This window comes from Phasianus colchicus, chromosome 18, assembly GCF_987193195.1.
Source record: "Phasianus colchicus chromosome 18, bPhaCol1.hap1.1, whole genome shotgun sequence".
Classification (NCBI taxonomy): Eukaryota; Metazoa; Chordata; class Aves; order Galliformes; family Phasianidae; genus Phasianus; species Phasianus colchicus.
Window position 1 is genome coordinate 12,239,630 of NC_143453.1, and position 27,282 is coordinate 12,266,911.

Here is a 27,282-nt window from a genome sequence, read left to right on the forward strand (position 1 = left end):
CAAGTATTGCATTTTAATTTAATTGGATGTGATGAATTCTTATGCATATTAAGCTGTAAAATTTTAAACTCTTTATAAAAGGCATTTGGCTATTTTTAGTGATGTTATTGCTAAATACTTGAGAGACCATGTTGAGGAGGTCTTGTTCATTATATATGTCATATACCAGATGTGCCCATGTGCTCTTAGTTTCTGTGCACACCTACCTGTCCTTTAGCTCCTGGATGTCTAGTAGTGGGATGACCTGCTGTCAGCAGAATCTTGATTGGAGGATTATGAACTTTAAATACCATTAGCAATGTATAATTCATGGCTACCTGGTGGATTTTGCAAATCTCACCCATTGTGCATGTTTGCTAATCTATATGATGCGATAGGAAACAAATCTTGGAAATATTGCCCTTCGTAGATTCGTGGCTATGAAGAATTGGCAGTTTTACTGTAGCTTTGTGCAGTAGAAAATCCTAGTCTTATGTGAAATGCTGTCTGGACTTCTTATAAACACTAATGCACCAAATGCACATTTCCTTCAGTAAAGGATTAGTGTGAGTGCCACTTGCTCTTCTCATACTGTGTTGTACTGATCGCCTGTTGCCTTCTGTTCTGCCTTTGTTAAGCTTTCTTGTCAGTAAAGACCTGGCACGTTCATACTGCAGGAAATAGGTGCAGATAGGTTGCCAAAGCTAGCTCAGCCATCATTACCCTAACAAATAACTTACATCGCTGTTTTGCATGTAATGACTTGAGTGACATTTCCTAGCTTGTGGTGTGTCTTCAGTTCTGACATTTGAAAAAGCCACGGATCAGATCTGCGATGTGTCTGTAGTGGTACGTGGGCCTTTTCTTCTGTAGTATTTATATACCACTTACTGGCAGTAACTGTTATTACCCAGAGCATCTATTTTGAAAGGTCTGTGTATCTATCCATGTTGACTGAGCTGTTAGGAGGCTTTTTCTGATCTGGGCACTTTGCCACTGCTTCTGTCCGAACTTCGTGTTTTTTATCAGCTGATTTAGTTAATGGTTGCTTGTTTGTTGATCCACCGATTTACATTGTAATTAAGAATGAGTAGGAGTTCATAAAGGAACTCCAAGCACATGTGACACAAATAATGCTTTTTTTAAATGAATTTCTAAAGATAATTGAAGGTAAATATTGGAATATCAAACAGCTGGTCATTCATCTCTTGGTGGAATGTCACAGACTGGGTGTTCAGTTTCACTGCTGCTAAGCATGCTGTGGTAGCTGTTTATCACACCTCTGTGTGGAGCTCCTGCTTCCCACGGGTGTCTGCTGTGCTGTGATGCACGTTGTGACAGACGGTGTGCCCACACGGGGTGCAGTGGAGGTACCTCATGGTTCCTGTCTGATTTCTATGAATGCGGAGCCATGCTGTCAGAATTGTCTGCATTTCCCAGAGAAATGGAACAACAATTTGGCAAAGGAGGATGTAAGGTGAAGGAAGGGGAGATTAGGCAGGGAATTCCTTCTGCTCATTCCTTGTCTCGTTTAAGAAAAGCAGTTCACAACAGAGGTAGAATACAGCACAAGGAATACAGCTCAGCTCCACCTGTGCTCCCAGTGATTTCTCTGTGACAAAGTCCTTGCTGAGGCAAACACAGCTGCAGGGCAGGGGCTTCTTGTGATCAATACAGTCAAGGCACTGACAGGCTTAACTTTGGACCAAGTGAATTCTTTTCTGCTGGCCTCACTTCCATCTGTGTAATTCTGTTGTTAATCAGTCTGCATAATTATTAGTGTAAGTAAGGGAAATATTACATTCTGGGCTGTTTGCGTGCAGTGAGGGTGGGAGCAATGGTTCTGCAGGTAGCTCTATTACCATGTAACCCGTGTCAATCAATACCATATTATTACAATGCCAAAAAAGCCAGAGAAGTTCAACTGACAGAAGGAACTGAAGATAGAGGCTTGCCATTTCTGCTGGCAAGGTGTTGCAATAGCTGTTTATAAAGCAGTGTCCGACTGCATTGAAGTAGTCTGCTTATCTGGCCACATCACACTGCCATATCTCATCTAGTTTGGACTTTTCTACTTGCCTCACATGTAGCAGTTTAATTGTATCTGTGCACAGGAGAGGAATCTGCTCAGGAGCAGAGGATGCCTTTCATGGGTGGTTTTGTGCAAACTGTACAGCAGGGAGCAGCCTGTGCAGTTTCCCATTCTTCGCCCGTCCATGGGGTGCATCTGAAGCTCACACTAAAAAAAGAGGTCTTGAAAATTGTTGAGTTCTTTCTGGTGAATTTCTCCCTGTCCCGAGCTCTCATACTGTATCTTCTAGCAGTGGGAAATGTCAAGCAGCGTGGGATGTATTTGTGTCCACAGTTGACATTTTTAGAGTCACTAGATGGTATTTAGGCCTGAATGATTGAAAATGCTGTGATGTGTGCTTATGAAGGAAACATTTTTTGCTATGAATCAGTGGCAAATTAAATGTACTTTGAATTAAGTTGTATGTTTGGAATTATTTGATGCATGGAATTTTGGTACTGGGACAGAAATCAAGAGGATTGGAAGGGCTCCTTAGCCAAAGAACACTTCCTATTGACTTACTTTCTGTACTCCAGTTGTATGGGATCTCGGAGGGTCTCAGGTGATGGTGGGATAGATGCCTGAAGTAACACGAGGCTTGTATGCCAGCATGACTCGGGAATGGAAATCAAGTAAAGACAAATCTAACAGATTTCCCCTGTTCAATGTGAACAGTATTGGTTATCTAAATATACTACTCTTCCTATTCTCCTCAGATATAATGTGTCTTTTTTTCCTTTCTTTAATTCTCTGACAGAATTATCATCAAATCAAGGCAGAATTCCTGTTGTAAAGCCTCTGCAAGAAAAGAACACCATAAAAGGTATTGTGTTTCTTCAGTTGCTTACCAAGTGTCTCTTCAGTAGTTTGTTGCTTTGTTTCTATGTATGTAAATATATTAAACTTTTGGTTTTTGGTTTTTTTTACACCTCTTGGAAATGCATCATTGTGGGCTATTGAAGACCAGCTAAAATTGATTTTCAAATAGTGGTAGGATGGCAAGTATTAAAAATGTGGTAGACTGGAACCCTCATAATTCTGCTTTGTGTTCAGAGCTCAGGCACTGATGAGAGTAAAATGCAAGTGCTAGGTGAGAAAACTTTGGTTACTGACAAGATGGATGACAATTGCTTGTTTATTTGACTTCACACCATCTCTAATCCTTGTTTCTCTTCTATCATCAAAATTCTCATTTAGTTCCATTCTAACCCTCACGGTGCAGGAGGTGTCTCCTACTATGAGTCTTCCTGCACCTGCTTTTACAGCAGGAGGACTGACCTGCTTCTTGCAGCCTGTTCTCCTCTCCTGAGGTGTTTCTCTATCTGAACAAGCTAGACTGATGTCTGACTGTTTGCACTCCTCTTTCTGCAGTAAGGGTCACACTTATCAGATGTCTTTCTTTCTCTGTTCACACTCTGCCAAGTATGTTGAAGCCTTGCTTGAGATCAAAAGGCCCATCCTCTGGTTGCTTACAGGATGACCACGAGCATTTTCAGCTACTACCAATTCACCTCTATACTTTGTGTCTTTTTTAAACCTGGGGCTGCAGTGGTGAATAATGAGATTAAATATTGCAGTTCTCTTTTGTTTGCTTACCTGAAATATTCCCTTCTGTGTAGCATTTGATTTTTTTCAGTATAGGTAGATCATGGTTTTAGCCAAGTGTTCTTTTAAAAAATAATCCTTTGAACTAGAAATATCGTTACTGTTTTTTAACAAAGTCCTTTTCATTCTTTTAATTTACATTAAATGCTGTCACCTTTATAAATGTCAAAACTGAAGGGGTATACATGGACAATTCTAGCATCTGTGGGAAGGTTTCTGAGCAGAGATTACATTGCACTTGCTGTCTGAACTGTTTGCTACTTATCTCTTGCTTACAGAATCTTAATAAAGTAAGTTAGAAGTGTTGTAGCTGGAAGGCATTCTTACTTATACAGTGCAGGATTTTGATATAATAGAAGAAACTTGTTTAAACTTTTGAAGTGGGTAGATGGTTAAAGCAAAATTTTATTATTTTTCCCACTCAGCAGTCATCAGCAGAATGTTTATTAAAAGGATATTTGAATAGGAAGTTTTCTCTTAGAGCAGATACTTAATGATCTGGAAGAAGTATTTCTGCATCCAAATAAGTGTAATTAGGCAATTGTGATAAGTGCATTCCTAGAAAGAGGAAATATTACTGATTGGCAACATAAACTACAAAAAGCATTAAGACTTAGTCAAAGATACTAAAGTAGAATTGCCTTGAAAGGAATGAAGTCAATATCTAACTATGGCTGTCTGGAAGAAAATTACCTTTCCAAATGACAGTTGGTGTCCCTAAATACAGTACTTCTCCCAGTTCCTACTGGTTTTTAGATCAGTGTTGACCTCATACCACGATTCAGTGGTCGTGGCTTCCTTGTGCCACCAGGCCACAAACAGAAGCACCTTCAAGTGCAGCACTTGAAAGGCTTTGAGGCAAAGTGCACAACTGTTTCTGCTATTTTAGAAAATAATCAAATGCAGAGATTTCTACTGCCTCTATCAATGTTTTTCCATGTCTGGTACCAGAGTGTTCAGTTGTAACTGCTGGATTTCTTGTCTTGAATTAGGAGAACAGAAAGAAAATCTTTACTTATTCAGCATGCCATTGAGGAAGTCATCTGTATCACTTCTTCCTGTGACTGGTTTTAAGGCTCTTTAGTTCTTCTTTGCTGTGGTGGGATGGAATCTAGTAATAAAGGTGTTTGGAATCTAAGTGTTGGGAAAACTAGGGTATGTCTGTAATTAGGACTATCTTGTAAGACTTGAATTCATCTTCTGGGAAGTAGATATCACATTACCTTTAATCTTCTCTTTGTCTCAGAAATTCTCTTTCATTTTGCTTGGATGCCAACAGCAAAAGCATGAAGTTTGCTTTTGTTGTTCTGAACTGCAGATTCAAGAGGAACATCAGCACAATAGTAGTCTAAATGGAGTCTAGATAAAATCTTATAAGGCAAATTTGGAGCAGATTTTATAGGCAGGGAAGGAGGAACAGGAAAGAGGGAAATCCCTTGAGGTTCAGTATGGGTGTTCATATGTTGGTGATAGCACGATTGTGGTGACCTCTGCAGCCTTTGAGCTGTGTGCAAAGCTGAAGAGAGACATCAGCACCTCTGCACTGTGCTGGCAGCTGTGGGGCTGCTGACTGATAGCAAACTGCTTGGCTCTGTCTTCTGGGCCACTACTGGAAGAAGCACACTTGTGTTTTTTCTTAGTGCTAGGAGAGATGGTCAAATTATTGTAGCTAAAGTCTTTCTAAAAGAGGAAGTGAGCCTGGGAGACAGGCTGGTCAGGGCAAACTTGGATGTTCAAATGCTGGTAGTTAAAAACCAATGTTTTGTTTTTTTTAACGTAAAACTTGTATAGTAAATAGTCAAGTCTTAATTGTGAGAATTGCTACTTTCAGTGATGTCAAATCTTTATTCATATACAGATGAATGTAACAAACACTATGCACTTCTATTCCATGCAAGTGAAAGCACTAAATGAGTACAGAACATGGGAATGTGCACGATCAGTGGGATTACTATGGCTTCCTGATTTACCCAGTGATATGAACAAGTCGCATCCTGAACATTATTTTCTGAAGGCTATTTTGGCTGCTAGTATAACCTAAAGAAGACAACATGCTTGGCTGATAGAACAGAAAATGCTTCTGGGTGGCACAAGATTCCTACTCTGAAGATGAAGCAATGCCTTGCCCCTGAATGCAGAGGAGTAAACGGGCAGTTCTCGTGGCGTTGTTTCTGCCCCTCGGACAGCAAGGCTCTGGAGGGGATGTTTTACAGTGTGTAATAAAAGCTGTTTTGCTGGCAGTGTTAGAGATGTTACTTGCCAAAATCCACCATATGGAACGATGAGTTTCTTTGAGACTGTCATTAAAATGTATGTTTTTCCTGCCCTTATATGTTTATGCATTAACTGAATGATCATTCATGACACAAGATGAGCTCAGTACTTCTATTTTGCTCAGATATTATTTATCAGTTCTCAGATGCATGCTTGTCTTGTAGCTCTAAAACAGCTGTGGTGTTAACCATGACAAACTTGCATTTCATCCTAAACTTAGGAGGGTAAAATGAACTCGGATTGCATTTTAAGTTTACAGATGCTGAGACAGCAGAGGGTCTATCTGAGCCATCTTTATCTGCACATACAACTGCAGAAAGCAGATCTATAGTTCTGCTCTGAGTAGGTTTACTTTGTGCCTCAGGCTTCCACATTTAGCTTGGTAGAAAAAACAGCACTTGATTTAGAATAAGACAGATGTTACTGGGGAGAATTAGAGCTAGTGGGCCTCATTCTGTTCCATCCCTCTTTTCATATTGCTTTAATCTCCTTTTCATTGATACTGGTCCTGATTTAAAGCAATGTGGGGTCTAAATCTGGCTGGTTTTAATGAGAGCTTGAAATACGAGTGAGTAATGCAGTAGGATTGATTGGTAAGCAGCTAATAAAATTCATTTGATGTAGTGGCTTCAAGAATTAAACATGAATGTTGACGCTTTATCCTTCCTGTCCATACCAATATTTTCAGTTTCCTTCTGGGTGACGCAGAAGCCACACAACCCACCAGACATGACAGTGAGAGTTAAACAGACCCATGTTCAGAGGGAAGGCAGGAGAGGCTCTGTTTTTCCTCCTGAAAGCCATCGGAAAACCACAGGAAAGATGCTTGCTTTAAACATGAGTTGTGATTATTTTTTTCCCTAGCAATGACAGATTGTTTATTGGAGTAAAATGTTAAGTGTTTGATTCAGATGGGTTAAAAGATCTGTTTCCTTTTGATGCATTTATTTGCATTAATCTTAAAAGCACTAATAGAAATGCCTCCATAAACCTTGAGACTGGAGCCCTGGATTACTGAACATTGGTTATTACCCAGGAATGTAGCTGTGCAGTTCTATTAGCTTTTCTTCTACTGTAATCTACAGATCTCATTTAGCTGCTTGCAGCCCTGTTCTGAAACATGAAGGGAAGGAAATCTCTCAGTAGCCTGAAATCAAATTATCTGTGTTAATCTACATGTAGAACACCCAAGCCTGCTTTTTAAAGGAAAATAGTTCCTACGTGAAGCTGCACAGTGTTTTGGATGTAAGACTTATCTGTTTGGGAGTGGGTTTTATGGCTTTGGCCTTTTTTCTTTTTTTAATTCAGAGCACTATTTATAACATCAGTTAACTCCTCCTGCTTGGGATAAGTCATTTGGCACATCTGTTGCTGAGCTTTAAGTGCTCACCGCTTTGTGGGGTCATGTTTAATTTTTTCCTCTCTAACTGCAATGAAGGACCATTTCCCAGTGTCAGCTGCTTGCAGCCTGCTGCTACTGGAGCATTTGGAAGAGATAAAGCAGGCTGCTATTCAGCTTAACCATAGAGCTGTCCTGATCTTTGTTGCTTTGCCATTTTGTTATTTTGTCTGTGTTAAAAGATACCACAACAATATCTTCTATGAAATGATGATCATAGCCATCTGCAGGATTTTCCAGCCTTACTGCAGTATTTTATCAATGAGAAACTGGTCTGGCTATGGAAACTGCTGCCTACCACTGCCTCTGTTCTTGCACTTCAGAAAATGGAGATGCAGTGGTTGTAAACACAGCAGTTCTCAGCTGTAGGCGGTGTGCAGGCAGCTCTGGTGTTGTTTTCTGTAGCCTTTCTCTCAATTTTGCACTTACCAAAGTGCAAAACATCTGGAGGCCAGGAAAAATGAGGGTAGGATTGTATTGCATAGTGAAGTCTTTTAAGTTTTGTGTTTAAAAAAAAAATTCATAATGTTATTGCAGTTTGTTCATGTGATTGACTTATTTATGGCCAAACATGACTTTGCATGAATGGAGATAAGCCTTAAAATGCTAAAATCAGGACTGGAGAGTGAAGTTATGAAATGCACTGCTTTTGATATCTTTTTTCATTGAAATAGCCCTGTTCTGACAGTTGACCTATTGATTTTTTTGGTGGCATTGCCTGCAGTATAGCCCAGCACGGCAGTACAGCATGGTAAGGAAGTCTTTCTGTTGAAAGGGAGATGAGACCAGGTCTGTCATAGAATCATAGAATCACAAGGTTGGAAACGACCTATAAGATCATCTAGTCCAACCGTCTTCACATTACCACTGCTACCACAAGCTACTAAACCAGATCTTGCAGCTCCTCATCCGGACACCTCTGTCAACACTGTCAATGCAGGTAGCAGTGCTGCTGCACTGGTGGTTACTGCAGCACCTGGAATCTTGCATTCATGTAAGCTGCACTGCTGGAGGGTTTTGTTCTGGCTGCGTGGAAGGCAGTGCTTCAGTAAAATGGCAATCTTCTACTGAAATTTTCTGCTTTCTGGTGGAGCTTTCTGCTAGGTTAAAGCTGATGCAGACAGCTGCAGGTTGGTTCTGCTCACTGTGGAGGGGCCAGCAAACCCCACGGCAGCGGGAGTCAGACTGCGGTCAGGGGCAGTGCTGCAGCTCATAGCTATAGCTTCTGCTAACTGCAGCTGAGAGAATACTTTGAAACCTGAATATACATGAATCAGAAAGGGGCCACAAAGTGCAATCCATTTTTTTTTTTAAGTAGAGCTACTTATTGATTTCAGTGGGGGAGACCTTTGAGAAATCAATGACATGCAGCTGTTTTAGGATGCGTTGGCATGTGTTTTAGGGTGCTAAAGTGATTGGCCTGTGAACTAATCAAGGCAGTAGCAATCATACTTGCAGAATTTCAAGCCACAAAGAAAATGAGTCAGAGGTTTGAGAAGTAGCAGATATGCTATTTGTGTTACAGGATTGGCTTCTTGATATGGGGGAATAAAGTGCTGTTTCCCAAATGCTACCCGAGTAAAGTAGATAAATGGAAACTAAGTTCTGCAAACCAGTGATTCTTTTTATGATGGGAATGAAAAAAATGAATGATGCCTGTGTTTTCATGGTCCTGACTGAGTTTGGAATTAGCACTCACTGAGGTGGAACAATAGCAGGGGATTTGAGCTGTCACATTCATGTTCTGCAGACATGTACCGAAGTCAGAACGCAGCCATCTCTGCATTGTCCCATCTTTTGGTATGTATATGATTTTTAAAAAACTGTTTCACCTAAATACTCGTGTGAAAATGTGGGGGGAGGAGGTATTTGTGCAGAGAATTTACAGCGCAGTGTGAACTCGCAGTCCATCACATACCCCATTAAACCTTAGGGTGGACACTTAGTGTGAGCCAACACAGCACCACTTTGCTGTGCTATTTTATGCTTAATTAACACCAACGCTGATCTTCGAGGGAAGTGTGGCATAACGAATGCTCTGTGATTGAAGACTTAAGCTTACTCAGTGCAGACAAGTTCTTAGGGCTGGAGGAGCAAGGGCTGTGCTTCAGGAAGGTGCTTTCAATATATATTAATATAACTTATATAATATCTATAATATAATACTAATAGAACATTTATATATTTTAGTGTAAGTATATATACATGTGCTTAAATATATATATATATAAGTAGTACTTAGAAGCTCTGCAGAAACTTTATATAGGTTCTTAGAGCACAGTGCATGCAGTGATGTGTATGTATACGTGGTTTTGTGCGTGTTGCCAAGCCCAGAGTGTAGTTTGTTCTGTAACTCTGCAGTTTGTTTCTGTGAAATGATTCCTGCTGGATGTCTGGGTGAAATCTCTTACTGATGTAATGCTCAAATATTTTATGCAGACATTTTTCTGCAGTGATAGAACTGGCAAGTTGTAGTTTCATTGCTATGCTTTTAAGATCCAAAGTTCCTTCTTAGAGTTCTAGCATTTCCTCTCCTCTTGCCTTCTCCCTAGTGGAAGCCTTGTTTCACAGACTGCTTGTGTCCTAAGAATTAAAAAAAAAAAAAGCCCTGACCAGCTTTTTTGTTTCTTTTGATGCCAACACAGCGTGTCTGTCTGTGCCTATGAGAGAACTATATTGAAATAGCTCTCTTTGTGAATTCCTCATTGCTATTCATTGGTGCAGATTGTCACGTAAGGGTCAAATTAGAACTCCCTCAACCAGAGCAGCAGTGGGAAGAGCCATGCTCAAGACAAATTTCACCATAAGGTCTGAGAAGCAGTTTATTTGGAATTTGTTACATGCAACGTGTTTGTTTTTGCAAAGTATTGCTCTTTTGTCTGTAGAAACTGAATTATGCTTAATTTATTCCTCCTGGTCATTTATTTCAGTGTTAGTGTTTCTCTCACTCTGCCTCCTTGCTTTCATGTTTGGGCATATCCTCGCCAGTTTCATTCTATCTAGTAAGTTCTGAGCACAGCATTTACTTCAGTTAGTTTAAGGAAAATGAGTTGTTTCTCTTTCACATGGCAATTCCTTGCCCTTTGAGACTGAATCAATGCAAAGAAAGGATCCTATTTCTGGTAATTTGGCAGAAAGATATGAAATGCTGTTTATGCTGGCTTCAAGAAGGCAGACGGTACCTGGTCAAGCATGAGAAGTGAAAGCTGCTGGGGCAAAATTACTTTGAATTTGAAAGTGTTCTGAAATATTTGAACCAGCAAAGTAAGTTTGTACTGGCTCTGTACTTTGTGCCGTGTGGTTGCTGCATTTCTGCATGGTTGTAGCTTAAAACTGGATATGCTGCTTCATGGAACCATGCCTTTGTGAAATGGATTCAGTTCTCTACGTTATCCAGTAAAAACAGGTACTATATTTGCAACCAGTGACCCAGAGAAGCATGGTGTTTTATGACTGAAGAGGTCAGAGATTTACCAAGTTAAATAAAAGACCTAACATCCAAGAGCCTACTTTCACTTGGTTTTCCTATAGGATTGGCTTACAAACAGGCTAAAGAAAGTGACTTAAACTATTGTGCTGCGTGCATTTTTTTAGAAAGAAATCTACCCTCTCTGATCAGTATCCATGAAACAATCCTCCACTGTTTGGGGGCTCAATTGTCCCAATACATCAAAAACGAGGCCCAAATTGTGTGCCTAGATAATTGCTGTTAATTAAAGGGTGTCACATTAGGTTTCTACGTTGTAAAATGTTTGGCTACAACATGCAGTTCTGTAATGTTCAAACTGAGTGCTCCAGTTTAGTCTGCCCCAGTTCAGCACTCTCAGGAATTACAGGTATTGACTGCTGATAACAAATCACAAACCTTTGATATTATTTTATAGTTTACAGCAGGTCTCAAGATTGCCTCCTTTTGAATGTTGTTTCTTTTTCTTCCATGCTAAAGCAAAACAGTGTTATAAATAACTTATAGAACATGCTAAGGAGAACCTAGGAAGTGACTCTATGCAGAAGAGGCTGTAATACCTTATTAACTAACTCTTTCTTCTCTTTCCTCTCTTGTAGCTGGTCTGCTTGAGGCTGCTGTCCTACTTTGTCAGTACTTTCCTAGTCTTAGCGAGTGATGTCACAGCATCTCTGACATTCAGACCCCAGTAATCCACTAGGTGTGTATCTTGCTTGGTTTTCTCTGCATGCTTTGTGATATGGCATGGGTGATAAGAGTCATTTTGTGCTGCTCATCTCTTGTAGCACTTCAGGGTGAAAACATAATTAGCATGCACTATGCTTCAGTTTCACAAATCATTTTAGCCCCACTTTTGCTTTTAAGCTGATGGTTTTCCTCCCCGTAGAAGCACATAGCAACTGTTTCCATGCATGCTTACAGGCTTTCATGTTTGCTACTACAGCTGTCAATTTTCTGTACATACAAGCTCCTTGTTGCTCATCATAGTACCATTTCTTGCTAGCAGGACCTAGAGGACTTAAACTGGGCTGTCATGTGCAATAGCAGTGCTCAGTATTTGGACTATTGGAGCTGAGGCACTTCCCCTTCCCCAGGAGAAGGTTCTGCAATGCTCTGGTGGGCTGCTCTCTTCAAGCACAGCTCGCTATAGTATGCAATTGCTTTAGAAAGGCAGAACATTCTGAGCAGTGCTGGGATTTGAGGTTCTCAAGGACTGCTCAATTTAGACGCGCAAATATCAGAAAAACTGATACCTCTATCTCAAGGGCTCTTTGACAATTACTGCCCATCAGCTGCATTCTGTATTGCCAAAATTAATGTGCAGAGGACAGGTGACCCTGGGCATGCCAGTATCTCTAAGATCCTTCAAACTTGAGCGTGAGCCGGGGCATTAGCAGCGTATGGGCTCCCCATTTTTTTGCATCTTTGCACAGGGATGATTTTCATCCCTATTGAACACTTAAGCTGTATTGACCCTCAGGTGGCCATTTGATGCATTAGTTTTTCACATGAACAGTCAAAATAGATCCTCTTACTTGGCTTTAACTCTAACACAGCACAATAATGCACTTAGAGTCACATAGGCAGGTGGGAGAAGATTTGCTGCTGTCAGCGTAGCCTTTGACACCTTGTAAGAAAGTGTTTGCTGTTTTTAGAAGTGCAGCCTAAGGAATATACTTTACCTGGCTGCTATAGGTCTAATATTTTCATTTAGTCATAGGCTTTTCACTGCACTTTAATTTAGTCACAAATTGCAGCAAATTGCTAGTGGCGGCCTGAGTAACTCATGAGTCAGTACTTCTATTTTCCTCCTCTAGTCTATAGTCAGACTGCTGATAATGTAAATTGTTGAAACCCTGAGTAAATAACTGAGAGTGCAATCAACAGCAAACAAGTATTTATCTGCTAATAAATCATTTGAAACGCAGAAGCCAGTCTTTGTCCAATTGTTCTTAAAAGGCAGTTACTAGTTCTGCTGCTGTTTCTGCATAGCAATTAGGAATTTTATGGTCACTAACTGTACATCTGAAAATATATGTTTATTTTCAGCCTTATGCCTGTCTTTGTGCAGAGAAAAGAAGCTCCACATTTGTTGTTGGAAGGAGGTTAATGTTCCATTTTCCGCATGGAGATCTCTGTAGCTCTCGAGAGTTGTACCATTTAGAGAACCCAAAGCTGCTAGGATCTCTTGTGGCATCAAGTTCTTAAAGCTCATTAAGAATTTTCAGAATGGGGTCTTTGTCACGTTCTGAGAATGTGACTTGAAAGTTATACATTAGCTAAGCCATCAGATGTAGCTTCAATCATTCAAGCTGTTACTGCTTCAGAATCTGTAGTAGAGGAGATGCTTCAGTTTCACATGCTGATCTTGCTACTGCCTTTCCTTAGAACAGAAACTTTCAATATAAATTTTAAAGGGAGTGTGTTTTGTGAATTTAGTTACTGTAGCTGACATCTTGTTGTATTCTTACCACAGTCCTAATGGTTCGTGTTTTGAAGTTAGTCCACAGACCTATCCAGCTCACAGGGCTCCCAAAAGAGAATGGCTATCTCATATCATGGTCACATGAGGAAAAAGTTGTTCTAGCTGCAGACAATGAATTCCCTGAGTAATCTGAGGGTCCTACAAAGGAAACTTGCAAACTTGCAGTTATATGTTCTCAGGTGAGGCTCAGGTGTTTTTTCTAAGTAGAGAGTCTTTTAAATCCTTAAAATGATGCTTAACCTGAGGCTGGATAATTTTTAGTGCTTTTTTGCTTTTAAGATGGAACTCTTGTCTCCATGAAGAAATGCAGTAAATTACAGCATATATGATGAGCTCTGCAGTGATTACTTCCCACTAAGAGCTCAGTTCTGACCTTTTCCTGATGGAAAAAACCTGGCAGAATGCTTAGGACTCCTATAGTTTGATTCTGTTTCCTTCTGTTATGTGTATGTGGGCTTACCATTATAACACACAAGGCAGTTGTTAGGACAGAAATGTTTCATCCTGGATTGGATTTTTGAGTTTCATCTCAACATCCAGGATAACTCTTGAGGAATCTGTGAGCATGTCTGTACTGCTGGGAGGCAGAGCTGGCTCCATCTGTGCAGAGTAGGGAAGCACAGAAGTTGATATTTGCAAGTTGGCTGCACATCAGACAGCTTAGGTCCAGGAAGCATGGCTGTATTTGTGTAAGCTGTGCTGGGGCTAAATCTTGCTGAGGTGTAGCAGGTGAGACCTGCAGTACTGTCCTGCCTTGCATGGACTTCCTGCAAGTTCACTGTCCTGTTGGATGGTGATTCCCCTTTGCAGAAACCTTCATGCCCTCTGGTTTTATGGGCTTTTAATAAATTAGCATTGCAAAATAAGATTCTTAGTGAAAGATCTCTGAAGTTGACAGCATGGTCTATGTTTGACCAGCGTGTGGCATTTGGAAACCCTTTGGTTTTTGGTTCTCCTTCAGAATATCAACAGGAGTTAAATCAATGCATAAGTAAGAACAGTCTTTCTATGATATTACACTTTTGCTTACTGAGCTGAAAGCATGAGAAACTGAAATAATGGTGGCAAATATTGTGAAATTAATACACAGTAGTCCTTACATTTTCCAACATGATTTCTTAACACTCGGGTTCCTTTCAAAAGCAACTTTTTAGGAGCTAACATTGAACCACAGAGCTATTGACAGGTTGTTTCCTATGAAATTAAGGTATCTGCTGTGGATTTTTACTCCATTATTTCTGCTTCAGTGTTTTGTGGGCCTTTTGGTTGACTTCAGGAGAAGAGAAACCTCAAGGTTATTTATAAGTTTCCAGCAAACTTATGTGATAACATGCAGTGTAGCTATACTCACTAATACCTCTCTTTTGGGAATACTGCAGAACGTTATTGTTAGCTGCTATAGATTCAACACAAGAAAAAGACCTGATAAATGTATTGGATGTGAAAAAAGCATCAATTCAAATCATGCACAGTGATGAAATGCTCAGTTTCTGGAAGCCAAGCTTTGGTATCACCAGTGCTTCTGTTAGCTGTTGTTGATAGATGGGGAAAACAAAATCTCTCTGGTGGGAGGAAGTTTTGCTTCTGATACACATGAAGGGGCCCTTTCTAGATAGTGTAACTCCTGGCACAGAGTATAAAATTCACTTGGATTACAGGACCTGAAGAAAATTGTATCTCTGTGTGCTCTGCTCCAAAAGCTGCAGGTGTTTACTACTGCATGCTAGTAAAATTAGTTACTAGTTTAGCTTTAGTGAAAAGAATTCCACTGAAGCCCCTACTTAATTAATGCTTATGTTCTGTTGCTGGTTTTATACAGTTATGAAAACATCTTAACTGATGTTCAAATGATAGATCTGTGGAATTGAAGGGGAGTTCTGCTCCATGTACCATACAGGTGGAAATAAAATTCTTCATAACTCTAGTAACAGCAGAAGGCAGGACATATCACACATCTAGTTCTTCTCTGAATTCTTTTTCCTGCACTGAAAGACAAGCAGTCCTGTGTGTTTTCCATTGAAGATGTTTGATTTGGGCTTTTTCATTTACATTATTAGTGAACAGCTGCATGAAGGACTGCTTCATTGGCTCCCATGCTGAAATCATCAAGCACATTTCAACTGCAATTGCACTGTCTGTATTTAAAAATATCTTTCCTGTTACTGCACACTCCTGTAATTTAAAATGGAAAACTATTTTCAGCTGCTGTCTGCTAAATTTGGGGGGATTCCATTCACTTGGAAAAATGAATGCAATTGTTTTTGTACTATGTAGTTTAGCTTCAAAAATGTTAGACTTCTCATTTGTTGTTAAAGTCAAACATGCCAGGTGTCTAGTGAGAAAGGTGGTGTTTCTCACCCCTCCCAGTTGTCTTTTTTATATAATTCTTTTTGTCTGCTACTATTTGCATAGTGAAATTAGTTCTGCAAGAGGGATGTATATTCCTGTCTAACAATTTTAGCAAAAAGATCAAGGGAATTAAATATCAAGTCTATCCAAGGTGAGCGTATATTTTTTTTCTTCATTGAGAAGCACTGGATTAATTACTTTAGATTGAAAATCAAATCAATGAAAAGAAGGGAAGTCTTTTCAGAGAAGTCTTTTCAGAGAGTAGTAGAATTTGCTTGTTAGTTTGAATGTTATTTTGGTACAGTGACTAACAATGTGCATTTTTATTCTTAACCTCTGACCTGTGTCCTTCCCACCCCTTTGCCTAACCCTCTCCATTTGCCCGTGTCAGTTAACAGGCAGGAGCATTTGAAAGCAATCATGGATGACTATGATATCAGGTCTGCTGCCAGCATTTTAGCATCTGTTAAGGAGCAAGAAGCTCGTTTTGAGCGGCTTACCCGTGCACTCGAGGAAGAGCGGCGCAATGTCTCCTTGCAACTTGAGCGTGCCAATCAGCCCGCAGACCGCATGAGCATTTGCAACATTGGCAATGGTCAGCCACTGGCAACCGCCTGGCAGCAGCTTGTACTGCAGGTAACAGCCTGCTCATTTTACCTGTTGCTACAGTTCACCTATTGCAGACTTTTCCATTCCAGAAAGTCGGGTGCATCTCGTTTGTCATCAGCATCTCGTTCCATAAGTTGTCTTCTGGTATCCCAGAGCTGATGCGTTTCATTGCTTAGTTTGGTAGCTCAGATTTCAAAGCCTTGGCTTAGATGGTGCTCCTGCTTCCTCTTTGCTTGTGGGATATTGGTAAAATATGTGCATCCTAAAGAGAGATCTTCACAGCTTCCTTTAAATCTGTGCCCTTGCTGTAAGTATGGTGATGGTCTGGTGACTGGGAAACACGGCTGAATCATAGTCTCAATAGCAAACAAAATTTCCATTAGAAATAGTAGGGCTCTGAATAGGGAGAACAGCATGAAAAGCAGGAATTTCCCTCCTGTGAAGTCTTATTGTTGTGTAAGGAGCACTTCATAATTTGTTTTGTGTTTATTGGAATGATGGATGGTTTTTTTAATGATGCAAACTTAAGTTTTGTGATAGCTTTAGATTTCTAGATGCTGCTTTGTCTGATTTGTGTTCCCTAACTGCAGCGATAAACTACTTCCATCTTTACATCACTTAAACTAGCAAATTACTCTGACGTGCAAGGTAAGTCATGCAGAAGCAGCAGTACCATTTGTGAAGGTCTCTTTCCTGAGAAAACACTGTTCAGTTCAGAGAGACTCCAGGCTATGGGGATTCTAAAGGTCGTTTCTCAATAGTGCCAGGCAGCTCTACAATTGTACCTGCACTGAACTGCATTCAGGCCAGCATTTACATCATGTACATTAGCATAATGTTCCTATTAATAGCTGCCATGCCTCTGTTCATATAGATGCCTGAGTATGGGACTGCACTTGAAGGGAGTAGTCTGCAATGGTTAGGCTAGAAGTGTTCTAGCAGCAGGTAGAAGCTGGAGAGGCCATTATCCTTGTGATTAGTGGGGGTGGGGGGAGATGTGCCTATGTAATTTTTTTTATAGGAAAGGACAAGTTCACCTTCATTTCTTTTTTTCTGAATGACTGTGCAAAGTGCATGATTAATAGCTTCAGAATGAAATTCCTTGCCCACAGAACTGATGAAGCATGAGTTTTCTGCAGCTATGGCTGAATCTAACAATTCCTGGGAAACTTAATGAAAGAGTTGAAGTTACACTGGGGTCTACGTGGCTCTTATGGCAGTGCAGCTCCTGAAAGTAACACCAACCTCTGCGTCCCTGCTCTGAGATCAGGGGGTGGCAGGCTTCATCAGTTCTGTTGAAATCTTTTGAGTAGCTTCTAAATGATATAAAACAGTTGATTAGCTAAATATTTACAGTTATATTTAATGTGCAGTTATCTATAGGAATCTTCATGAAGCATACTGAGGGTCAAATTCCTCCTGAACTTACTAGAATTCATCAGATAGTATTAAATGAAGGATGAAACCTTCAGGCTTGTGCAGAATGTAGAGTGATTACAATTTTCTTATTTATTGCACTCTTTTGTCAAGAGCACACAAATTAAAAACTATAATATGCTCTGGCTGTAGGGATTGCTCATGCACTAGTCCCCCAGTACAAGAAAGACAGGGAGCTGTTGGAGAGGGTCCAGAGGAGGGCCATGAAGATGATCAGGGGACTGGAGCACCTCCCCTATGAGGACAGGCTGAAAGAGCTGGGCTTGTTCAGCCTGGAGAAAAGAAGGCTGTGGGGTGACCTCATTGCAGCCTTTCAGTACCTAAAGGGAGCCTACAAAGAGGAGGGGGATCAACTCTTTGAAAGGGTGAGTGACAGCAGGACAAGGGGAAATGGTTTTAAGCTGAGGGAAGGGAGATTTAGGTTGGACGTCAGGGGGAAATTCTTTACGGAGAGAGTGGTGAGGTGCTGGAACAGCTGCCCAGAGAGGCTGTGGATGCCCCGTCCCTGGAGGTGTTCAAAGCCAGATTGGATGGGGCCCTGGGCAGCCTGGTCTAGCATTAGGTGGGATGGTTGGTGGCCCTGCGTGTGGCAGGGGGGTTGGAGATTCATGATCCTTGAGGTCCCTTCCAACCCTGGCAATTCTGTGATTCTGTAGTCAGATGCTTCCACAATACAGATGCTCATCTATCACCCTGTTCAGCTTCATGTTGTAAGACTTTACAATATTATTCCAGTGGGAGCTTTTCCATTTAGGAGTGGTCAAAGTGATCACATGCAATCTGGTTATTCTGTGTAGAATTTGGGCAAGAATTGAGGGTTATCTCCATGTAATGAGAATGCTGACTAATCTTTAATGATCTCTCCAAATGAACATCAGTATTCCGTGTTTGGTTGTCAGAGGGGTTTTTAGTGAAGGGTTTTGTAGTGAGAGCTTTGTAACAGTCTCAGTGTTTTTTGCACTGTGTAAAGATTTCTCTTAAGAAATAAAATCTTTTTCTGTTGGACAACTTGAGAAAAGGAAAAGAGGATGTGGGCAATATGCCAAATGTGTAATAGTTTTTCTGAAGTCCTCAGGAGACAAAAATCAAGGCCTTATTCCAACATCGATTCTAATCACTGTTGTTGTTATTGATACCAACTTTACAGAATACGTTTAACAATAACTCCATCCTGGGCAGCCTGTTTAGGGACTTCTTTCACTCCCTTTACTGATGAGTGAATTTGGTGTGTTCAGCGTGAATTTAGAATATGCAAATGGAGCATGGGAACTGGGTGTGCTCATTGACATTTGCATATACAACACAGACCTTTGGCCATTCATAAGGAATATCGGATCTACAAATGGAGGTCAGGGATGTGCTGTAACTGCCACAAGATTGTGCACAGACTTCTTAATATTGAATGAAGAAAGTGGGAGGGATTTTTCTGAAAAGCATCCTGAAGTTGTTTTAATGGGAGAAATTGATTTCTTGGACAGTCTAAATGGATCATAGGTGATTTGTTCAGGTATTAATTAGGAATAGCAGGAATTATTTTTTAATGAGATTTTTTTCCCAGAGGATGGGTTTCTGGGAGATACTGTCCTCACAATAAGAGGTGCTAAATGATGCTGAAGTGCATCTATTAATATTAATGAGAATCTTTTTAGAGTCAAGAGCAGGGAAAGAATGTTTTCACAGCCCTCCGGAAGTCAGCACCAACCAGACCTTCAGACTGAGCAGAGGTTTTGTGCCCTCTTTCCTTCCTACACCAGGCAATAATCAGCCAGCTGTAACCAGCACAGCTTCCAGTGAACAGGAGCAAAGTGCTGCATGTTGTTAATGCTGTTGAACAAGTGGTTAAATACAACCTCTATCTTGTCTAACTTGCATGGATTTAACACTAGTTTGAATTTCTGTGTACCCAGTGATGTGAATTCAGCTGTTTTAACTCTAACTTTTGGAAGATGCTCAGCTGAGCTGAAGCACTGCGATCCAAAGCCAGAACTGGAATTGTGTTCCCCAGCTCTCTGCTTTCTAGGGAAAGACTACAGAGGGTACATAGTGCAGTGCTGCAGATTTTGAAGTGGTCGAGTGAAATGCTTTTCAAGGCTGAGAATCCTGTGGACAAAAGGTCATTAGTTACTTACTGAAAACCTTTACTGTGAAAATGTAGTACTTCATGAGCTTTTAATCATAGAGCTTTTATCAGGTTTGTAAAAAAAAAAAAAAAAAAAAAAAAAAAAAAAATCTTCTAAAAATCCTTCTGGTTTTTAATTATGTTCTTAACTGTGTTTCCTGCCCTGGCCATGAGTGCTAGGGGCCACGTGGCAGCCCATCTCTCTTAGTTTATGGAAGTGAAAATTTGGTTGTATTAAAAACAGCAGAGATGCATTTTAATTTCTTTGCATTTGTATCCCTAAACTTTGCACTGAAAGAATGTTTAAAAAAAAAAATTTACAAAATGCAGACATAGGCCAATAAGCCCTGAGTTACTGCTGAGTAGGACCTATCATGCATCTTCTACACATTGAAGTCTATTGCTGATGATGTTTTTTTACAAGCTTGATAAACTTTAATAGTCTTCATGTGTGAGGGATTTAGTTTAATCTTCCTGGTTCTATTTTACTTCTTTCCAAGTGAGCCTTCTGCTGCTCTTCACAGTTGGAACTGAAGTTGGAGAGGGAGAAGATATGAAAGTGAGTGTAGGGCATGTACTATTGGAGGCTGAATGCTCGACGCTGAGATGTTATCACTGGATGGCTAACCATCCAGAGTGTAACTTTATTATTAGAAAGAATATTGTCTTTTTATTAAAACATCAGACACAAAGCTTATTAAACACAGGGCTATATCCTGAGTTGGTTTAAATTGGTGTGGCTTCATGGGGTAGAAAAGCTGTCAAAGCTGGGAAGCCGAACAAAAATGTTTGCATTCAAAGACTTTCCCCATTGGCACACAGAGGTACTTTGTGGCCATAATTAAGCATTGATGTTCTTCAGTTCTTATGTCAATCAGAGGTATCTGTGACTTCTGCCCAAAGTGGTATTTTGTAAGTTGAGTCAGTTTCATGTGCAAGGTGAAAGCTCATGATGAGAACTAAGTGTATGTGGACACACACACATACACACAAACACAAGATTAGGTCAAATTGTGTTTCTAAGAAAATACCATCACATTAACCTTTCTAAGTTAGAGTTTGGGCCCAACTCTCCGTCTGTTTCATTACACTTAAGATTCTCCATTCTGCATGATGCTGTGTGTACTGTTAGAATTTAGAAACCATTTCCAGTATATTGGCAGTAAGAACATGGGTGCATTAGTATTGAATGTTTGAACATATGCAGAGAAGAAAGAAAAAAGGATTGTGAGCTGCACTGAGCCTCAGCTTCCTTTTTTCTCTCTCCCTACCTCATACAGAATGCAGTTTCATCCCTGCTTAGTGTGCAAAGTTCTATTTAATTGCTTGGTTTGTGGTACTTCTTGGCTGTAGAGCATTTTTTTCCTTTGTTGTATAACACATTTGGGCAATTACTAAGGGACTGACAACACAGAGAAAGGCATGCACTATTTGCCTTACAAGTAAGGCTGAGTACAGACAACAAAGCTGTAGGTTCATGACAGCTCCCTGGCACTGCAGTGCTATTTCCCATTCCCCATGCTGGTGCCACTGCTCTCAGCTCCCCACCTTTGTAATTAAGCTCCCATCTTTTTGCCTGTGGAGCACACACACTAGCTGTGCCATTAGTTTCGTCTTGCGAATTCAGCACAGTAGGAGTAGTCTTAGTGAATGGCTAGGAATGACCAGGGTCGGGTTTCAGATTCTGTGTATCTGCAACTATTCAAAGGATGCAGGGGGTGGAGACTTGGGAACATGATTCCCATGGGAGAATGAGTCTGGAGTTCTGCAATAGAACTTGGTGCGGGCTGAAGGTAACTGCTGTCCCAATGAATCCCAGCACGAGGAGGAGCCAGAAGCTGTTATTCAGCTGTTTTTTAGAGGAATGTGATGCTCTCCATGGGTGAGGTGTGATCCTAACTCTGGCTTCCGCTGTGCTGGGAACGATACTGTTGAGTTGAGCTTGGAGGCTGGAGCTTTTGTCTCCTTTTTTTTTGACAATTGTCTCATCTGTAAGAAAGCAGCACCTCCAGGTTTACAGGAGAGTTGAGATCATCTGCTGATAGCTCAGTAGTGGGAACTGGGAGCAGGGAACTCATGGGCAAAGAACTGCTGGGGCTTAGGGCAGTGCTGCTGAGCAGCATGCATCTTACAGGAATTCAGCTGGAGAATTACTGCACATGCCTCAAATGCAGTTTCCAAAGTGACAGCATGGCTTATTACAACCCTGTGGGCTTGAGGAGCTCCTGCTGTTTGCCTTTCTGCCTGGGATTAGCCAAGTTCCAAGAGAAATCATAGAACCTGCTTCCAGTTTTGCAGGAGGAATGTGAGAGCACAAGGCTAAAAAAGAACAGGGTTGGTACAGCAGACATTGTGGTGTGCAGCATTTGAGAGCCTCTGAAAGATGGAATCAAGTGGTAATCCTGTCAGAATTTATACTTGCTGGTTTTCCTGTTTTTCACTATAGCTCCTCTCTGTTATGATTATTCTTCAGTCTTCATGTAAGGCCTTAGATGGCATAAGCATGGATACATAAACAAATGGGGATATCAGCCTGAATTTCAGCTACAACTAAGAAGATTTGACCGAATACATCATTCTGTGAAGTTCCTTCCAGAAGGGATTTGAACAGGGAGCACCTAACGCCTGCTTAGTAGGGCTCTTTGAGACTCAAATCTGTTGGCATGCAACAGAATCCACTGAAAATCTGAGGCATTATCTGAGAAATGTTTGAAACTATGTCAGCAAATCTAGTTTGAAAAGCACATCTCAAAGGAATCACTTAAAAATTTAAAAAGGGAACTGAGTGCCTGAGACGGATCCTGTCTGGTGAAGAAGGAATTATCTTGCTCTTTCCAACAAAATGTTTTTTCAAAACATAATTACATACCATTTTATATTTTCACATAGGCGGGCTGGGAATGCACCTATTAGCACCAAGATGCTTTTGCAAAATATCTCATCTTTATCATCAGCAGTACCTCACCTTCCTGCTTCACTTCTCTGAAGTACGTGCTGAATTCCGAAGTGCCGCCTGATGTCTGTCAGCAGGAGAGCAGTTGGATTGCAAAAAGCAATGGCTGTGTTTTCCCTGACCACTTCAAAAATATTTTTGTGATTTTGTTGGATTTGGAAAGTCTCAACTTCCTTTGTTATGGGGGACTTTTTTTATTGAATGATGTTTTGGAAGCAATTGAAAGGCAAGGGTTTGTTTGCCAAGATGTGTGAAAGTGAGAAGAATTTGCTGCATCTGTTAACCTTTTTTTGGCTTAGAATATTGCCACAATTAATTTAAAATTATTTTACTTGAATGACAAATTCAGTTTCATAATTTCCCTTAATTTTCCATTGCTTCATTTCTCTGCCAGTAGAAATATTTTCTTCTAGAACACAGATAAGAGAAACATTGACAAGGAATCTAGCTTGCAGCATGCACCTATTCTCTGCATGATGTGTGAGACTTGTATTCCAAATCCTCACAAAACCTTTTTGTACCCTCTCTCAATTGCTTGACAAGACTTTGCTGTCAGTACGGGCTGTGATCTGTGCACATGCTCTCATCCCCACCGGGTGACAGAAGGCTGCTGGTCCCTGGGCACCATTCCGTCGTGGATCCCCATGTTGTGGCAGGAGTGCTTTGCACAAACCATAGGAGTAGTGTGTAAGCAAAGTGGTGGTTTTGAACCCAAAGGCTTTTAAAACCAGAAGTTTTCTTCAGTTCCATTCCTGCTGTTGTGGGTATCTATATACTCTTGAATTTATGCAGAAAAAGAATTGCAGTTGGATTGCAATGTCACTGATAGAGGCTGAGCCTTTCGTTCAGGCCGTGCTGCTCATGGCTCTGTGAGGCTCTTGCTTCCTTTGCTTCCTTTGCTTTCTTTGTTGTGGCCGTGGAGTCACTCACTGAAGTCATTGGAGTGACTGAGAGCAGAATGGCCGGAGGTGGCCATGGGCAGCCCGAGGCTGAGTGCCAGCTGTAAGGATAGCCTTCCTCCAAATGAACGTCAGAGTTGATGCTTGAGGTGTTTGTGTATATATGTATATATAAAAGCTGCTTCCCATTTCTAAGCTACCAAATTACTAGCTGAAGAGGTTATTTTTTGAGCCATAGTTGTGGTGACTGGGAGTGCTATAGGTTACTGCCTGAGCTCATTTTAGGCACTGAAGCTGATGTGTGCCTTTCACTGCTGGTGGAGGAACACTTCTAGAGTTCTGCAGTTAAAAGACTGAGAAGAGCTCCACTCTCCTTGTTTCTGAAGCAGCTTGATTGGCTCTTTTTTTTTTTTTTGCAGTCTTATTCTCTATATGCAAGTATTTCAAATATAAGAATGTTCCTCTGGAATAAAATGCCATACACAAAGACCTTGCTTTTCTCTTCATGAAAGAACCCAAACATGTTCAGATTTTGGTTTGAGGAAGACAGTAATTAGTTTGAAAAGGATCATAAAAATGGGTTGATTGCATAGACATCTATCAGTCCTGTACGTTAATGAGAAACCAGATTTTTCCCCTCTGAATGAGAGAATGCCGTACATTGGTCTTCTGAGCAAGTGATTGTAATGTTCAGCTTGAAATGTGGCACAAATCATCTGGAAAATCTGAGGGCAGGGAGGGGAGGAATAAAAAAATCTCAGGAATGAAAGATGATCAGTGCTGGGTTTTCATGCTTTGCAGTGCCTTTGTTTTCCTTTCCAATAACTATAGTATGAAATTATGGCCACAGTCCCAACCTTAAATCTGATTTTTTCCTTGTTGTTGTCATTCCTTTACAAATGTAATGCTATCTTAATTTTTTCTTAAAACTGGAGGTTATTCTATTTTTAATCCTGTAAGATGTAGTTGATCTTATCTAAGTGAAGCTGCTAGGCAGAAACATAGGGCATTCATTTCACTGCAACCTATACGTGGTGACATGAAGCTTCCTTTGTCCTTTGCTTCTAATGTAAGCAATGCTGTTGCCAGACTGTCCTTGTTCTCATCCTGTCATATGACAACTTGGATGAAATGGACTTGACTGATATTGGATGTAGCAAGATGAAAGCTGTTTGTTTCCAAGGGACAATGCTTTGAACTCACTGAAGTACCTGATGTTGCCCGTTGCAGAATGTGGCTGTGGTTTCTTTGTCATATTGGTCTTCAGCTCTGTGATGCTTTAGACTTTCTCTTTAGCACTGATGTGTGGAAGCCTCCGCCCCCTGAATGCTGCCTCCTCCCTGATGAAGGCTATCTGGCTTCATCTCTGTTTCTAACCTTGCAACATGAAAGCGAAAGGATTTTCAAATGTTACAAGTGCCAGGGTGGTTCTGTCTTACTTGAGTCATGCAACAATTTGGGACCAAATACGGATGCTTTGAAAGGACTAATGGAATTTTTGGAATGTTTAAAAATGATGGAAATGGTAACAGTGAGTGATTACAAAATGCACACTGGGGGTAAAATTTGTTTTCATCTGCCCATGTTAAAATAATCACAGTGTGGCTCCGCGACACATCATGGTGTCCTGTTCTTTAGTACTCTCACCTACCTTGTATATTTGTGGCATGGAATCCCTATAGCAGCAATAAATACAACCTTGGTGTGGAAGGTACCCATGTGAACAAAAGCTATCTGATGCTGAGAGCTGCAGTGGGTGCTTTTGCCTGTATGGTTAGCTGGAATTCTTGATTCATCTTGTGACTTCTCGCTCGGTTGGGTTTATGGGTGTTACGTATCACTGGGGCCATATGTTATGTTTCCAGGCAGAGCTGTAAACTGTTTTGGTTTTAGTGCCTCTGAGAGCAGATCAATCCATAGTGCAGCACTACTGATTTAAATTTTTTAAGGGTAATAGGAGAAAATGAAAAGGAGAACTTGGCGCAGATACTGCGCCTGTCCGTCTTCCAGAAAATTAAAGCTCTTCCTACCTGTATGTTTTATTTATTTTTCTGAGAGAGAAAAGACAGCTCTCAGCCTACTTGTGGCAGTAGGAAAAATGTGATAAATTAGGAAATTAAAGTTCAGCTTAAAAAGGGAGTGGGGAGGGAAGGAGCAACTTTGGGATGTAGTCAGCAGTTCGGTACTGATGGATGGTGTGTCTGTGGCCAGAACTTGGAAATTCAGTATCACCTCAGGGATCTAATCCATAACTCTTATTTAGGTAATTAGTTACTTCAGTACTGCCAAGCACCAGCATTCAGAAGCATCTGAGCTTCAAAATATTACAAGCTCATAAAGTTCTTTGCTTTAAAAAATTATATATATAATCTTTTGGTTTTGAGAGAGAATATTTTGAAAGTTTACCATATAGCTAGAAGGCCTCCCAACATCTATTACATATTGGAGAGGAAGTTATTGTTCTTGAATCTGGAAGGTGGGGCTTCAAAACTTAGCAGTGCTAATCTTGCAGGGCTTGCAGACATACCGGTGGGTTTGCAGTGTGAGGGAATTGGCAAGTCTGCCCAGGAAGGATTTCGGTTTCATCGTTCTACATTCACACGTAGTTGCCACAGCGCCCTATGGATATAGACTTGTAAGGTTTTTTCTTTGACAGTGTAAGGAGGTCTGGCACATGTCCATGTACATGCCTACATTGAATGGCGCTTTTCTGTGCCAGCGTGGCCTCAACAAAAGTTGAGCTCTGTTAGTTAACTGAAGAACAGTTGGGCGAGGAGGAGGGGGAGAGCTGTGCAAGTACAGGGCACTGGGACAAAATGCATTCCCTCTGCTCTGCTTTGACTTCTAAGTATTTTATTGAGGGCTGCTACCAGTTGCTTCTGAGTTATTTGTTTCTTAGATGGACTCTGTTTATTTTCTGCCCACTACAGCAAATACTTTAGTTCAGCCAAACCTCTCAGAACATCTACCATTGCTTTTGTCAGCCTTTATAACACTGAAACAAACTGCTCAGGGCTGGGCAATGCAGCTCTGCCATCTTCTGCCCCTCACCTGCCCAACCTTGGCTCTGTTCAGCTGGAACCCTGATGTGGGCTGCAGTAGGAGAGCTGCAATGAGGATTAAATGTCTGACACATTCCTACCCATGTTAAATGTCATTTTTTCATGTTTATCTGGTGAGATTTGTACTAATTGACATGTTAATTACACTGATGCTGGAAGTGTGTTTTAGAATTCTCAGGGAATGCCAAGCTAGGATGAAAAGGCCCTTCTGTGCTAAGGTGCCTATTCTGGAAATTATAGAAAACTCTGCTCTGCCTTCCTTTTGTTCTTTTGGCTCCGATGATCCCTATTTTCCAGGACAGCCTCTAATTTGATTCCAGTAGCTTTCAGTCCCTAATTACCCTTCTTCAGCCGCCAGCTGTTATAGGCTTGGATTTATTTATTGCTTTGGTTTGCTGCTGGAGCCCGGCATCACAGAGCAAATCAGCCCTGCCCGGGGGCTGCAGCTGGGCCGCCCTGCCTGCTGCCTCGGGATGGCGGCACGGCGCGGCAGCGCTCAGGGCGGCCCGAGGTCGCTTCGTGCCCGCCTGCCCCGTCCCGTTCTCACACCGCCCCACGTCTCTGTATTTAGCGGT

The 27,282-nt window shown here is 41.0% G+C and overlaps 1 protein-coding gene across 16 annotated transcripts in view; it reads left to right on the top strand.

The window, feature by feature from the left end:
* Window positions 1-27,282, top strand: part of ARVCF (ARVCF delta catenin family member) — a 221,533-nt gene that overhangs the window by 64,229 nt on the left and 130,022 nt on the right. For 7 of the 16 annotated variants that reach the window (XM_031592790.2, XM_031592793.2, XM_031592794.2 and 4 more), the window contains 3 exons: window positions 2,808-2,873; window positions 11,394-11,494; window positions 16,020-16,264. The exons of 2 other annotated variants lie outside the window; for them this stretch is intronic. In XM_031592790.2, coding sequence (XP_031448650.2) covers window positions 16,049-16,264 — 216 coding nt within the window. In that variant the 5' untranslated portion in view covers window positions 2,808-2,873; window positions 11,394-11,494; window positions 16,020-16,048. The remainder of the gene's footprint in view (window positions 1-2,807; window positions 2,874-11,393; window positions 11,495-16,019; window positions 16,265-27,282) is intronic. 7 more of the 16 variants (XM_090121003.1, XM_090121004.1, XM_090121006.1 and 4 more) reach the window with 4 other exon arrangements.